This window comes from Acanthaster planci, linkage group LG03 (genome assembly GCF_054643075.1).
Source record: "Acanthaster planci isolate LZ-2023a linkage group LG03, COTS_SCS, whole genome shotgun sequence".
Taxonomy (NCBI): Eukaryota; Metazoa; Echinodermata; class Asteroidea; order Valvatida; family Acanthasteridae; genus Acanthaster; species Acanthaster planci.
Genome location: NC_141779.1, coordinates 9,921,953 through 9,936,943, shown reverse-complemented (window position 1 = coordinate 9,936,943; position 14,991 = coordinate 9,921,953). Strand labels below are relative to the sequence as shown.

The 14,991-nt window shown below is 41.5% G+C and overlaps 1 protein-coding gene and 1 long non-coding RNA gene across 9 annotated transcripts in view; both read left to right on the top strand.

Annotated features, from left to right (window-relative positions):
* LOC110986656 (mitogen-activated protein kinase kinase kinase 2-like) overlaps positions 1 to 12,145 on the top strand; it is an 81,625-nt gene extending 69,480 nt beyond the window's left edge. For 7 of the 8 annotated variants that reach the window (XM_022248698.2, XM_022248697.2, XM_022248700.2 and 4 more), the window contains 8 exons: positions 1,225 to 1,280; positions 1,753 to 1,839; positions 2,913 to 3,176; positions 4,449 to 4,597; positions 4,991 to 5,116; positions 6,314 to 6,443; positions 6,972 to 7,149; positions 7,513 to 12,145. In XM_022248698.2, the coding sequence (XP_022104390.1) occupies positions 1,225 to 1,280; positions 1,753 to 1,839; positions 2,913 to 3,176; positions 4,449 to 4,597; positions 4,991 to 5,116; positions 6,314 to 6,443; positions 6,972 to 7,149; positions 7,513 to 7,750 (1,228 nt within the window). In that variant the 3' untranslated portion in view covers positions 7,751 to 12,145. The remainder of the gene's footprint in view (positions 1 to 1,224; positions 1,281 to 1,752; positions 1,840 to 2,912; positions 3,177 to 4,448; positions 4,598 to 4,990; positions 5,117 to 6,313; positions 6,444 to 6,971; positions 7,150 to 7,512) is intronic. The other variant, XM_087134998.1, reaches the window with a different exon arrangement.
* A 176-nt stretch (positions 12,146 to 12,321) lies between these two features.
* Positions 12,322 to 14,943, top strand: LOC147799623 (uncharacterized). The gene is made up of 3 exons (XR_015424949.1): positions 12,322 to 12,582; positions 12,710 to 12,794; positions 14,830 to 14,943. It is a non-coding gene; the product is annotated as an uncharacterized LOC147799623 (long non-coding RNA).
* Positions 14,944 to 14,991: the final 48 nt, after the last annotated feature.

Sequence of the window (14,991 nt, the reverse complement as noted above, 5' to 3'; positions counted from 1 at the left end):
ATTTCGTTCAATTTTATTCAACACATCCTGAGTTTGCTAATGTGACATCCGTATTTTGGTGCACCCTCCCCCTTAAAACCAGCTAATCTTTGGATAGGGGCTGTCATGTTAAGATGTGAAGTGTCTATAAACAGGGATTGAATGACATGATTCTGTAAGCCTTGGTTTGTAATCAGGCACCCTGTGTTAGAGCTGACGCCTGAAGTCTTCACGCAATACGTGCCATGTAACGATTCTGGGGTTAAATTCAAGGTTGAAAGTTTTGGCTTGAGGAAGTTGAACAGTTCGGCAGGAAATCAAGATAAAAAGCTTGCCATTTTGCTGTCTCCTCCAATTTGTATATTTGAATGCCGTGTCTTTATTCCTTAAATACTTTTATTCTTTAAATTAAGTTTAATTTCTACAATGTGCTCAGGGTTGTAAAGCATGGACAATGGCAACATTAATGATGTTTTTACAGCATTAAAGATCCACCTGGTGATAAAAGGGGGAAAATGGAACAGGAGCATTGTTATTTCCAGTGAAGCCGACTGGGTTTCTGTCAAACGCCAAGCAATTAGGATGCAAGTTGAAGCCAGTGGCTAGGGAGGAAATGTTCTATTAAACCATCAAATAGTTGCATTTGGGGGGCAGGATTTGTTGATCCAGATGTCAGATCTGTGCTTCTCTGCGCTCCCAGAGCAGTCGACACCCTATTCCCACAACCCCATGTGCAAATGTTACCTTCTGATCAATGTCCTGGCCTACTTACTTAGAAAAAAAGACCCCTGTGTACATGAACTCACGTCGTACATGTATGTACATGTATATGCAAAGGTGAATGAATCAACTGCAGGATCTTGGCAAGGGATCTTTAAAGGGCATCAGTGAGACACTGGATTTTTGAAAGCATGTTTTTTTCCTTGATTTGAATGTGAATGATTGGAATTATTCATGCAACCTCATTTTCCGTTGATGCAATATGTGCTTCAGCACACCACATTGCTAGACGGAAATACCACAGAAAATTCCTTTTGGTTGCCCAAAAAAGATTTCTGAGTATATTTCCTTCAAATAATGACACTCTACATGTATATCCCCTCTGCTGGACGTCATTGTCGTTTTAAGTGGACAACAATGAGGTCTGTAGTTGGTAATTTCATCTCTTTCAAGCATGTGCTTATGGGTCATTCCTTTTCAATGCTTTCATCATAACCCATTTTGTTTTGATTTTTTTTTCTACAGTACGAGTGGTAGAATGTTCAGGGCACAAAGTACAAACAGCTATGAAGAATTCTCAAGTGAGTTCATCAGATGAGCGATTTGAATTGGTTTCTGTTTTTCCGAATCAGTAGTTTGAAAATTGTCAGGTTATATTGTTTTCATCTGATAAATTTGAATGGATGAATATTGACAAGTATTGAGGTCAGTGGTGCAAAAATATTATCGGCTTAGTCTTTGAGGTTATTCCTGTTGGCATTATGAACATTTTGTTTAACCAAAATGTATTCTCCAAATGAAAACTTGACAGAGTGTTCCATTGAGCCGGTGTTTATGCTTGGTCTTGTGGAGGTTTTTCGACAGAGTTTTTTTCTAGGCATTTTTGCATTGTCCCAAATGCTCTTTACTTCAGTTGGTTCCTTTTTGCTTTTAATTCTGATGAATAAATTGAGATCCAAAGCTGGGGGCATTTTCAGAAGCCTTAGAGACTAAATATGGTGTTGAAGAAAATGTAAAAAAAAGAAAGAAAATGTGTCTTTTTTTTGTCATCAGGTTCACAGTATCCAGAGAGATCAGGGAAGGGTGGAACATTTCCTACGAGGTACAGCATGAAGAACTCCCAGACAGAATATGATGATGGTAAGACACAGCAGGGGACTCACTTTCCAAAGAGTGGCATCCTTTTCCATCCTTAAAAATGATTGTTAAAAAGGAATTAAAGCAGATTTCTTAGTGTTTTTAGGGAGGAATTGGAACGTGTCGGTGAAAATGGCAGAGAATTTCCAAGGAACCAATTACAGGTCTGATTATCCTGTTGACCTGCATCTCGTCTGGTTTTGATCCGCTGTTTGCATGAAATGAAGACAAGCCCTTATTAAAGTAAAACTGTACGAGAGACAGGTTGGCTTTTGTCTGCAAAATCACTTGTAATGATGCAAGTCCATGTATGTGGCCACATTGACCCTGTGGTATCCAGCATGGCTTCTTGTCGAAAACGTTTCATGGATCATGCCTGAATTACTTGGCTAAAGTTGAGAAGAATAGGTGTGCCTCTGTAAGTTACTGACTAACAACTGGTAGGAACCATTTCCTAAAGACGTGCCTGCTGTTGCAATTTACAATTTGTAGCTGACCAATTATGACACAACCATAGCTCCTAGGTATATGTTAGCAGCCCGAGCTCACAAAATGAGTAATAAGCCTCCAGAGCCACATTAATAATCATTTGGAACCCTCAACATCCTTCATCAGCAATAATATCTAAAATATGTTCTCCCATCAAGATGCCAAACTGGAGGCAATGTCAAAAAGCTGAGCTTGGTTTCATCTTTGTATTGCAAACCAAAATAAAATTCCTCCAAAAAAAAAGCCCAGCCCTGTTAAAGACCCATTTGTTGGATCCTGCATTTATAAACCTGGGCACTGGAGGAGTTTAGGACAGGGCCAGGACCAGTGTTATAGTAGAAACCTGTCAATAACATCACAAGACCCCACAACACTATCACAAGACCAGATCAAGACCTCCAGTCTGAATTCAAGTCATAAGCTGTCCAAATAAACTCCAACAACAGGATTTTTCTGTTGTTGTTAAACCTGCTACGTGTGATCATTCTTGTGTCTGGTCTTGTTAGTGGTCTTGCGTCTGGTTGTGTGAGACCCAGACTGTGAATCACAACATAACGGCGTCTGTACCCGCCGTCCCCTCTGTCCAGGTCGCAAGACGTTCCCCAGCCGGTCCCGCCGGCCCCAGCTCAGCCCCAGCCTGATGAGCCGGGGGAGTGGGGAGGAGCGGAGTGAGGCCTACAGCCCCCACGGCAGCGAGCACTCACTCAGCAAGAGCAGCAGCAGCAGCGGCATCGGGGCGGACTACGACACACTGGACAGCCGGCGCCGACGGGACAGCGAGCTGGAGCACTCCATCAAGTCGCTGCAGGAGATGGGCCTCAAGGAGAACGCCAAATGTGAGACCATGATGTGTATGTCGGCTTTTTCCTCTCTGTCTGCTTAGGCCTTTTCCTTTAAGAACTTCCTTTAAGAACTTCCTTTAAGAACCTCTGTTTCGACTACATGCACATTGGTCTGAATTACGCCAATCTGCAAATTAAGAAGCTTTTCATAGGCAAAACAAAATCGCCAAATCAAGAAACTGTTTTCCGCCTTGTACAGGAATTCAATTTACTGCCAGTTTCATAGACGTGAGTACAGAAATACATACCTAAGGACAGATTCAAAATATTTGCTTATAAGTGAAAAACGGTTACTGGTTAAAATCTGTGTGGCTGTTATTTCCCGTGACTGGCTGTCACCTGAATTGTGCTTAGAATGTAATGTTGCTTGACAGCATTGGTGCTTCACAGCCCAATGAAAGTGAACTAGGGGCTTCAGTCTTGTGGCAGTAGATTAATAGCCATTACTTGTGGATGCTAATTTTTGCTCAGTGAGAATATGCAAAGCTGTATTTTCTGTTGTTGAAGATGTTTCATCTTTGAGAACTTAAAGTTAGGCCATGGTGTTGCAGATTCTCAAAGAGGTTTTCAGTGTGGCCCAATTTTTACAGAGTTAACTGGAAACGGCTCAACTGATAATCTGTGCCAAGAACTGTTAAGAAGCAGTACACATTCAAACACTTTCTGGCAGGTTACTCATATATGCTAAGCAGAACGTTGTGAGATTTAACAAACATCTTTTTGTACTCAGTAATTTCTTTTGAATGTATTGTTTAGGTTTTTGCATAGGCTCTACATGCATGCTTATGTTGAGGAAAATCTAATTTGCCGGCTTTCTAATGAAAAGAAAAAGAAAATGTTGGACGGGCTGAGGAAAGATAATTTTTTTCACCTTTTTTCATGGGCTTGGAAGACGTGATTAACATTTTCTGCCACTGTCTTTGTTGTGTCTGATTGTGACTCATTAACTAAGAGAAAACTCGGTTCTCACACTACAAAGGTGGAAGTGGGAATGCAGATGGAAATTTTCTTATACAGATGGATAGTGATTTTAACGTAGTCCTGTTGCAGCCTTCTTGGGGAATCATTCCTGAAAAAATTGAAGAAACGTTATGTTGAGAAGAATTCTACAAGTCTTAAAACCTAGAACAAAAGCCTCACCTGCGGACATTTGGAGACAAAACCAAACATCATCAAGTGACAGGGTTTTAGCCACACTGCTACGCCATTTTAAATTCAAAGACATGAGGTGTACTGTCTTAGTGCGTCAAGAGTTTGACTGACATTTTCCATGGTTTGCAGCTCCCCGGGCACCGGTCAACTGGCGCAAGGGCAAGATCCTGGGTCAGGGGGCATTCGGGGTCGTTTACCTCTGCTACGACGCCGACACAGGCCGGGAGCTGGCGGTGAAGCAGGTCCCACTGGACAATAACAACACAGAAGCCAGGAAGGTGAGCAGTCCAATGGGCTTGAAGAGAGGAATCCTCCTCTTCCAGTTACACAGCTGAACAATGAAATGCATTTGTATCTGATTGAAATTTATTTTCTGAAGCACTCCATAGAAATTGCATGTTTTCTGTGCTTTGCATAGATCTGTAATGGTAGAATCTATAAACTGAGGCGATATCTCTCTTGTGCATTGGTAGGTATGCACTCACTTAATGCTTTTCAATCAGTTGGTACCGTCATCAAACTTACATGTGCCCAAGTTATCAGAGAATGTTCAGATGATGTGTGAGCCCAATGTGCAGGGATAATGATAATACAGTGCCTCGGCATAGTTTGCTGGATGGATGGTGCTTTACAAGTGCTTGTTATTATTATTGTTATTAAAAACTTTGCAGGAAGTGAAAGCCCTGAAATCAGAGATTGAGTTGTTGAGAAACCTTCACCATGACAGAATAGTGCAGTACTTTGGATGCTCCGAGGTCAGAGATGTCCTGTCCATCTTCATGGAGCTGATGCCAGGGGTAAGTCGTGGCGGAGTTTCAAACATTATTAAGAAAAGGTTTTAGAATTATTTGGGGGAAATGTTGAGGGAACGTGGTAATGTGCTTTTTATACAACTTGTAGAAATGCACTTTTCTGTCTCATTTAACATTACTTTCACTTTTTTGCTTTGCTATTTTGAAGGGTTTTCAGTGCCTCTCGGTTTCTATGCTGAGTACCAGTATTTCACATTCATGAGGAAGCTATGATGTCGTTCCTTGCAGAAAACCACAATGTTACGTTGATATATGTAAAAAGAAATTAGGAAAATTTTCTGCTTTTTTTTCTGTGATTTATTTTGTATATGTAAACGACAATAAACCAATGAGCAACCCTTTCTCAGAAATGTTTTCAATGAGCCAATTTCAGTTTTCTTATTTAAAACTTAAATAAACAGTGTATTCCCAGATTGACATCACAGCAACAGCGCCCTCAATTGTCCGGCAAAGCAAGGACATTGAGCTAGTTGTGCACATTCAGCTGAAATTTACAGGCATGCCTGTTGGCCATGTATATGCTCCAACCATTGTATGCTTATCTTGCTACCAGTACTGACACTCAAAGGGAACAAAACATTTTTTCCTGTCCATGGTTGTTCAAGCCAGTCATCTGTGGTTCTGAGTCTGTACATAGTCTGCTGGAGAGTGTTATCATGGGAACAAAGGGAACCAGTGCCATTTCCTCTCAGCACGTGTAAAGCTTGTTTGTGTCCAGGGGAATGTCGTCAGTGCTTTTTCTGTCTTCAGAGCGGACCCCGTTTATATCATCTGGTTTCAGTCTGACTGCACATAAGAAATTCTTACAATTCACCTGTCATGTGTAGCCATTAGTCCTGGACACTGTGTACATGCAGACCACTCTCATTTTGCCTTCTTGTATGGGCGGTCAAAGGTTTGCTGAAATGTCATCCTTGGTTGGTTTTTGTATTTATACCTCAAAATAGTACATTTACCCTGTTACTTTCAAAGAGGGTCATGTTGTCGTGTAGTATTCAGTAGTAGGTAGTATGATTTGATGTTTTGATTGCTGGATGAGATAACACTTTATTGCTTTACATTTGTAATGACGGCCAGAGCTGCTTGTAGGCAAAAACACTGAGTAGAAAAAGGAGGCCCCACATAAGCCCTTAGAAGTTTTTGTAACTTTTTCTCTTCTTCTCCCACTTTACCAATCTGCAGGGCTCGGTGAAAGATGAGCTGAGAAGTTATGGTCCACTGACGGAGAACGTAACAAGAAAGTACACGCGGCAGATCCTGGAAGGAGTTGCCTATCTTCACATTAGTCACATTGTACATAGGGATATCAAAGGTGAAGAAACAAAATAGGATTTTTAGTTTTGCACTGCATAATCACGTGTCTCTTAGGTCATTGTAAGAGCTGATGAAGGAAACTTCTTGTAGGATCAAGAACTCTCAGGGGTCACTGCAGGTTTGTGGAGAACCATGGAAAAAGGTTGTCCTGGAAAGTCACAGAGAAGTCAGGGAAAATTTGGGAAACGTAGGGTGTCCTGGAACCCTGTTGTCAGGAGGAAAAGTCAGGGAAATCAAGATCATACTATTGTTTATTTTTGATAGGCTGCTTTTGATGTACATGTGATAATGGAATAATGAGGAAGTTTTAGGCTATCCAGTTTGTAATATGTAACAATTTTCTGTGCAAAATGGTGTTAAATGTCAAGGAAATTGTCATATTTTAGTCCTGAAAAGTCCTGGAAAAGTCATGGAATTTGTTTCTCAGATTTTTGCGCCAACCCTGCACTGGTTGATATATGTATGCAACTTCGATGTATTTTCGGGCTTTGACAAGTATTTGTTTTTCCTCCTTGAATTGAATAAGGTGCAAATATTCTGAGAGCGGGCTCAGGGAACGTCAAGCTAGCTGACTTTGGTGCATCACGGCGGTTACAAACAATAGCAAGCTACGTGACAGGCATCAAGTCTGTAACGGGGACGCCCTATTGGATGAGCCCCGAGGTGATCAACGGCATCGGGTACGGCAGGAAAGCCGATGTCTGGTGAGTGCTTTTCTTTCTGGATGGCGGGGCTTGTTGGAAAAAATTGCATAGCAACTTTGTGTTCTGTACAGAAATCTTCTGAGAGCCAGTCACAGGGGGCTGGTCCTATTTTGTTCTTTTTAAGTTGACACATTTGCTAGTACTTAAAAAGTTTTGCTTTTTCAGAGAGATGTTACCAACCTGAAAAAAACTATGTGATGGGAATTTGCAAGTGGTTGGCTCCTTGCTTGTATTGGTCAAGAGCTTCTGTCTGGTTGTTTCTTGACACTGGGTCTTGATATAGGGCCAGTGAACTCCTTGGGACAGTGACACTAGGCTCTGTTAGACTCACAATTTCCTTTCTTTCCATTTTGTTCTGTTCAGGAGCGTGGGCTGCACGGTAGTAGAGATGCTGACTACCAAACCGCCCTGGGCCGACTATGAGGCAATGGCGGCCATCTTCAAAATTGCCACCCAACCAACCATCCCCCAGCTGCCGAGCACAGTGTCAGACGTGGCGCGGGACTTCCTGCAGCTCATGTTGATTCGAGACCCCCAACAAAGGCCCTGGTCACACGAGCTGCTCCGGCATGAATTTGTGAACAATTTCTCCGTGGACTGACACTGCTGAGTGAAATGTGGGAAAGCGGTGGGCCGTTTGCATCGACGGGCAAGGAGATAATATATCGGTCTTAACGTTCAGCAGTAGGCTTTCCAATTCTGAAGACACAGAAAACTGAGATGTCTTCACTTCACTGGATTTGATACAACAGTGTGTATTCACATGCCTACCGTTACTTGTCTTATATTGCAGAAAACACAAAACACATTCCTTGACTGAAATGCCAGCCATTTATTTTTTCTCAGTTACTAGTACAGCCAGGAAGATGTGCTTCAAACTATATCTGGAACTCAAAATCACATGGGTTTTGGGAAGAGAACAAGTGGTACTCTTGTGTAGACACAAGAAAGCAGCGTTGCATCGTGTATGACAGCTAGTAACCAAATGGCATCTGGCTCTGTGGCTGGTACCTAGTAAGTGCCAAGTCATGTCTCCGAGGAACTGGCGACGGTCCCAAATCTATTTGCCTCAGAAATGTTGAAGTGTTCCATCATCACTGATATTGAGCACATCGTCACTGGTATCCTGGAGCATTCTTGAATGTCCTGCAAGTTATGGAGCACCAAGTTTGATGCTGGTAGTCGTCCTGAAGTAAACTGGTTAAACGTTACGGGTACTACCGACACTGTCACCAGCACCCCACAGTATCTTCTCATCCTGTACTACCTTTTCTTTGCACAACTGTGTTGAGTGATGATACAGTGACTTACATGTGCTTGACGGCCTTGGTGTTTGTGCAAAGGCCCCCCCAAAAAAGATGGCATCAAAGCCTGAATGACTGTGGCTCAATAATCAGGAGCTTGTGCTCGGAAGCTGAAACAGAAATAAATAGCCCCGTGTTAACCACTTGGGGAATCGTCTTTTCTTTTTTTTCTGCTTTTTTTTGGAGGGTGACATCATTTAGACACACATGAGTACAAGGGTAACATGAACATATGTTGGATACCAGTCCCTTTAATCGACCAATTGCAATGCAGAGGGTTCCCCCCCCCCAAAAAAAAATGCTACGCACTAAATACAATTGATGTATCACCGCACTGGTCAATGTTGCTGAAATCAGAGGTGTGTGATATTTTTCACTGCATGCCATTTGTCAAAGTCCCAGCTGATTCAAGTTGTTTGTTGGTTGCAGCTACCCCCAAAGTTGAAGAAAATCAAATTAGAGGAAATACTTTGGGGGAAAACTGTGACTTTTTCTCATTGACTGATATGAACGCAAAAGAAGTCTCATCCAGTTTGTGTCCCATGAATGTGTTTTGAAGTGAACAGACAGTTGCAGGTCAACGTGTGGTTGAAGTCTTGTTACCTTTTGTTTGAAAATCCTTTGCAAATTCCCCGAAACTGGGAAAAAAAAAGCCATGGTTGCTGCAGATGGGTGCATTGAATCACACGGATATTTCACAAAATTGGCATTGCAGAAAAATAGCAAAATTACTAGAAAAGACATTTGGGTTCAAATGTGACTCTAAACCCGGATATTATTTTGTTGAACCAAGGCAGAATTGTATCCTGTCCCTGTTTTAGTTTTGTTGTAAATATAAACTGCATAAATATAATGTCACCACGGTCGTTCAAAATAAATTTGCAACTTAGGTGACAGTTAATGTACGTTCCATGTTCAAAATTGCGGCAAGACTGTTCTGTTGTACATATCATAAAAACACTCTTTTCGATTGTGACGTAGACATACATGTATATTGCACGTTCCTTGTACATAAAACCCAGGAACTGTCACAACGAAATTTTTTTTTGAGAACTGTAATTATAATATATCATATATATGAATTTCTAGTGCAGTTAATCTGTATATTGATTTTTTATTTACAAACGTGAAAACAAATGTTACCATACTATTTTTCTTCTGAAGTGCCTCCCTTTTAGGTCTGGGCAGAGGTGGACAGTGTGTATACATGTATAGACAGTGATTGGACTTCGGGTGTAAAAGATTTGTATGGCAAAGAAAAATGGTTTCCTAAACAGGAATGTGAGATATACATATATATAAATATATTTTCATTAATGTATGGGAACTTTGTTACTTCCTTTTGCCTGATAGATTGCACAACTTGATGCCAATATTAGTTAGATATCTTTCACAACCGTCACTAGGCCTTCCTAGTCTGTTCACCATAGCCGCCTGGGATATGTTGCTGGGAATCTGCCTGAATCCTCTCAAATCTCACACTGTTCCAGAAACCACTGGCACATTCCACTCGGTGGCCCGGCCATACACTCCCCAATCCTGCAAATGGCATGCACAAACTATGTAGGAAAAACTTTTGCCTAACACTGCACAACAAATGCAGCCGGAGAGTGTCAGCTCGTGCTGTCAGTAGCAAAGGGTTCTTTGATGCACAAAGTATGCAGGTCCAGTCCCAGAGAAAGTATGTCTGGGACTACTTGTACTCAAGTAATCAACTTGACTTTACTGCAGCAACCTGTGCCATTTGTACTAAAGACGAGCAGAGGAAATGTATACATGTACATAAAATGAGAATCCTCTAACATCTCTTCAGAACTGTTTTCTGCTGTTTGTTTTCTTCTCCCTTTGGAAGTGAAACAAAATGTGCACCTGTTTCATTAAAATTCAAAGTCTTAAACGAGCACCAGCACACATCTACTGATGATCCGTATCATTTAGGACTGGTTTTCATGAGGAGAACCAGATGTTGAGGATGATACCCTAATCAGTTGGCCTGTAGTCATCTCTGAATCCCCTTCCTAACTGGTTGCAGAGCCCACCAAGTTGTTTCAAGCAAGTGAGAGTAAGATTTCTTTCAATAGTAGTACACGTGGCGGCTGTTTCAACCCTCTACAAATTGTGATGAGACACGACTCAATTGAGAGCAGTAGACAGCCACATCTAGTGAAGAGCCTCACCCAAGGGTTTCAAGCATCCTTGGTCCTCTGGTGACATTTTGACCCCCATTCCACAAGTCCCTCTCAAAAGCCATTCACAACACCAGGAAATGCTCTGCAAAAGAAGGAAACCTTCACTTGTCAGCCAACCTCCACAACAAAACTAGAACGCCAAATACTTTTAGAATGCCTAGCTCTGGTCATCCAGATGGGTTTCAATAAATTTTAAGAAGTGCTTACTGAAAGTAAATCATGAAGAAAATATGATTTGTCCATGCTATTTGAATCATATTTTTTCTCTAGTTTAGGATAGACCCCACCTTTCAGTAATTTTGTAGTTCTATGACAACTTGTCTTCTGAAGCAAGTTCGAGTTCTGAGCATTATCAAGTTGTACATTGAGATATATTGTAGTGGACATCCTTGTCTGTTTTCTTTGTTGCACAACTGCAGTTAGTCCTTTTTCTCTCAACGACAGTGATAATTTGCATGTAGTTGTCACACCTGAAAAACTGATGTGTGTTCTGGGGGGCGGGGTTAATCATAACACTGGAAATTAAATGGAATTAAGAGTAGGAATTGAATTCCTGATTCTTACATGTCCATCAGTCACTTATTTCGCAGCCTGCCGTAAACTTTGCATTTAGGTATCTGTGTGTGACAGTGTTACATATCATGATGACACTCCTGGAGGTATAATTTAAGGCCCAAACTGACTCACTGTATGAACCAAATTCATGGGGGGGGGGCGAGCTTGCAGCGTCAGCCACAGATGTTTTCAGTTTAATACAGTGGTGCAATTGACACTGTGTTTAATGAATGGAAAGTTCATGAGAATGTTGTCAATAACTACCTCTGCACCGTCTGGAGGGCAGGATTGTAGTTGTTCACACAAGACTTTCTGATGACTCCTTTGAATGTTACCCTGCACACATTGAAGATACTATGCAAATATGGCAGACTGCACCGAAGCCTCATAAAGTTCATGCACCATTACAGTCGAAGAATGCAGCAGCCAGATTTTCCCCAATAAATGCGTTTGGTTGGGTGTAGAATTTTTTATGTCTTAGGGATTTTTTTTTCCAGTTGGCAATCTGTTGTTTGCCTGATCTTTGACCCCCTGATATTCATTGGAATGCCGTAAAGTTCTCCTACTGCAGTGCAATTCTTCTCTGTATAGCAGATTATTGTATTGCTTGTGTTGAGTAACACATTAGACACTCTGCAATTAGGGAGGAAAAATCCAAAAGAAAGAAAGACTTATGCACATCACTCTGACCAACAGGTTTTCTAGAATGTGGAGATAAATTATAGGAATTTTTTAAAGGGCCGTCTTGTGCCAAACAACAGCCGTAATTCTGTAGACGGAAAGTAAACTTGATAAAAAAGATTTTGCCTTTGTACATCTTCACACAATAATGCAGGTTTTATATTCTATGCCATCTTCAGCAACCATGTACATGTATTTGTTCATCATTTTATATTAAAAAAATTGAAACAAGAAAAAAAAATAAAAGATGAAATAAATTGTACTGAATTTGAGTTGTCTGTAATTTAGATGTGCATTGTGCAGTTGGAAGTTTTCTTGCAGCTGTGACTTTATCCGAATGTGTGATTGTTAGAGAGTTGAATTGTTACGAGCTCCCATTGGATAGAATTGATTTCACCTTTGACCCTACATATATGGGCTGTGGCAACAATGTGTCGGGAAGGCTTTGGGCTTCCTTCATTTTATGCTGTGCAAGAGGATTTTTTTCAGTGCAATCTTGAAACTCAGCTGTGCACATTTATTGTACTCCATTCTGAGTTGATTTGCCATTGAATAGAATCCATTCGTAGGATAATCAACTCAGGAGGGAGGACAATGAAGCCAAGCAAGAGTCAAGATGATGCTGAACATTGTCACAAGCACACTGAGGTAGGCAAGTTAAGATGCCTATGATCTTGTTTATGTTATGTAAAATTTTCTGACAGGTGAGCAGACTGACTAACAAAAGCAAGTTACCAGTCAAAAAGTCATGCTACACATATTGGTGTGATTGGTGTTTGCCAGGTTAATGTTTAGCGTGTGAATTTGCTGAGCAACTGTTTTTTTTCCCAGCTATTGAAGCAGCTATATACATGCATTGGATTCTGGTTGACAAGTAGGTGTGTCAAGTGAGGAGGTGGGCACCCAGGCAAACAAGGTGAGCAACTAAGTGTTAGAGCAGGCAATTAACAGGGGAGCAGACTAGGCTAGCTTGGCAGTGATAAGCATGGAGCCTAATAAATAATACAACAGTACTAGTAAGCAAGCAGTGGGAGCAAGGTAGAGTCCATCTGGTTGGCTGGCATGGACTTGCACGGCAAGACAGCCATCAGAGCCAGCTGGCATGTGTAGTTGTTTACTTTTCAGACACCTGTACATTTTTGTTGCCTTTTTTTTTTAAACATAATGTGACTCATGAAATTGCCTCTCCACCCTTGTAACACAACTGAAGGATTCGGGGGTCTTTTAAGTTTTATGGGAGACGTTGCCAGAAAATGTGAAAGAAATCTTTACCACTTTGGGCAGTTGAAAGCACAGGTGTTGTAGCAGGTTCCCAAAACGTTGCCCATGTAATAAAGGGCGCATTGGGTCAGTAGGGTGGATGTGCAAAGGTGCTGCAGCCACATTGTGTGACAAACATTGAGACAGGCCTGCTGGTTGTCTGGGCATTGGGGGGGTCAGTGGATAAGCTGCTGATTGTGCAGAGAAGCCCAAGAGGAGGCTTGTGGCCAGACAGTTAACGCAGTAAACAGTGGGAAAGTAGGATGATGAAGGGGCAACAGTTCCAGGCACCCAAAGAATAGGCCAGCTGGTAGATGATTACAGGCCACTAAATGGGCCCAAAATTGCGTGCTCTGGCCAAATCGCAATTAGTGTGTTACATTCTCCTTTATAAGAGCATTCTGTGGCTCGTGAACTTGGAGCAAAGAAAGGTGGAGGCTGCCAACAGGAATGCCAGCTTGTGTGTTCAGTGAGATTCGGATGAAATAATTGCTCTGAAATGGTCTACTTTGCAGTGGAATGTAGGTATCAGTTTTCAAAATGGCAGTGGGCTTCATGACTCTTTTTAATAGGTGTGACCATCTCTGGATAGAAATATCTTCAAAATCAGTGGTTAAGCCACTAAAAATGAAAAGGGGAATGAGGGATGTGGAAATGAGCTTTTATTTGATATGTATCTTGAACAGCTGAGAAGCTTGTATTTTTCCTCGGGCGGATTTCTTTCAAAGTCTGGACATCCATTACTGTTGTCTATGGGACTGTATTTACTGGTCTATGACCAGATGGTTAGTTGATGTAGTTGAGGGGGTGAACTGACCAGGTGGCAAGGCAAGCTGACAGGCAGGTTGACAAGTAGGACTGCCAGTGGCCTGATAGGTTCCTTCCAGGTTTACTCCGATCACCTGTTCCATGTTTGCTGCACTACCCATGTTGAGTGCAATCGCATGATTGTGTTGCACTATCAGTCAATTTTTTGTGAAATCTGACTTTACTTCCCCTTTTTCGGAACGAACTTTCACAACCGCGAAGTAGAAAGAAAACGCGATTGGCCAATGACAGAAGGGTTGGCAGATTGTGCATCAAGATTGACAAGCTTCACGCAGGTTGTGCGATTGCGCAGATCAGCCAATTGCATCTACCCATCCAACACCCACACTACAATAGGTCAAGCTTATCCCTTGCTTGTACAAGCAGGCAGTTGTGAACTTCCCTTTTAAATTTGCAACACTGACAGACAGCTGACTTGTCAATGGAATATCATGCAGTCCTTTGGTCGACCTTTTTCATCTGAAAGATTTTACTATTGTAACCACTGAAGATTGAGTGGACAACAATTAAAACTTAAATTTGTGGAAATAAATATTACAGTTCATGCAACTCAGCTCATGCATTTGTGGATTGAAATATAATGACTAAGTGCTTTTTTGAATTTTTGATTTGATGTCACAAAATGGCATGAACAAGCCACAGCAGTATAATATGGAAACCACCTAGCACTCACTCTGCGCCTAATTAGAACATGTTGAAATTGGCCCTGTGTGTTACAAATTCACTGTCATGCATTTCTTTCAACCATGGATGGATGGTTACTTTTTTTGCTGAACCTTTATGGTGAGGAGCAATATTATAACATTTCCCATCTTTACAACCGAACTTTCCATAAGACATCTCAAACATTACTTCCAATATAGGTACAGCTGGGTGGTAACACCGGGGCAGTTGTAGCATAGCAAAGCATCCTGCTTAAGAACACTACTACTGTGCCATTTTCAACCAAAGAATCAACCTTCTCAAGACCATTCTGGGTGAGTGCAATGCCTATTTCCCAATCTACACAAAACAAAAAAACAACT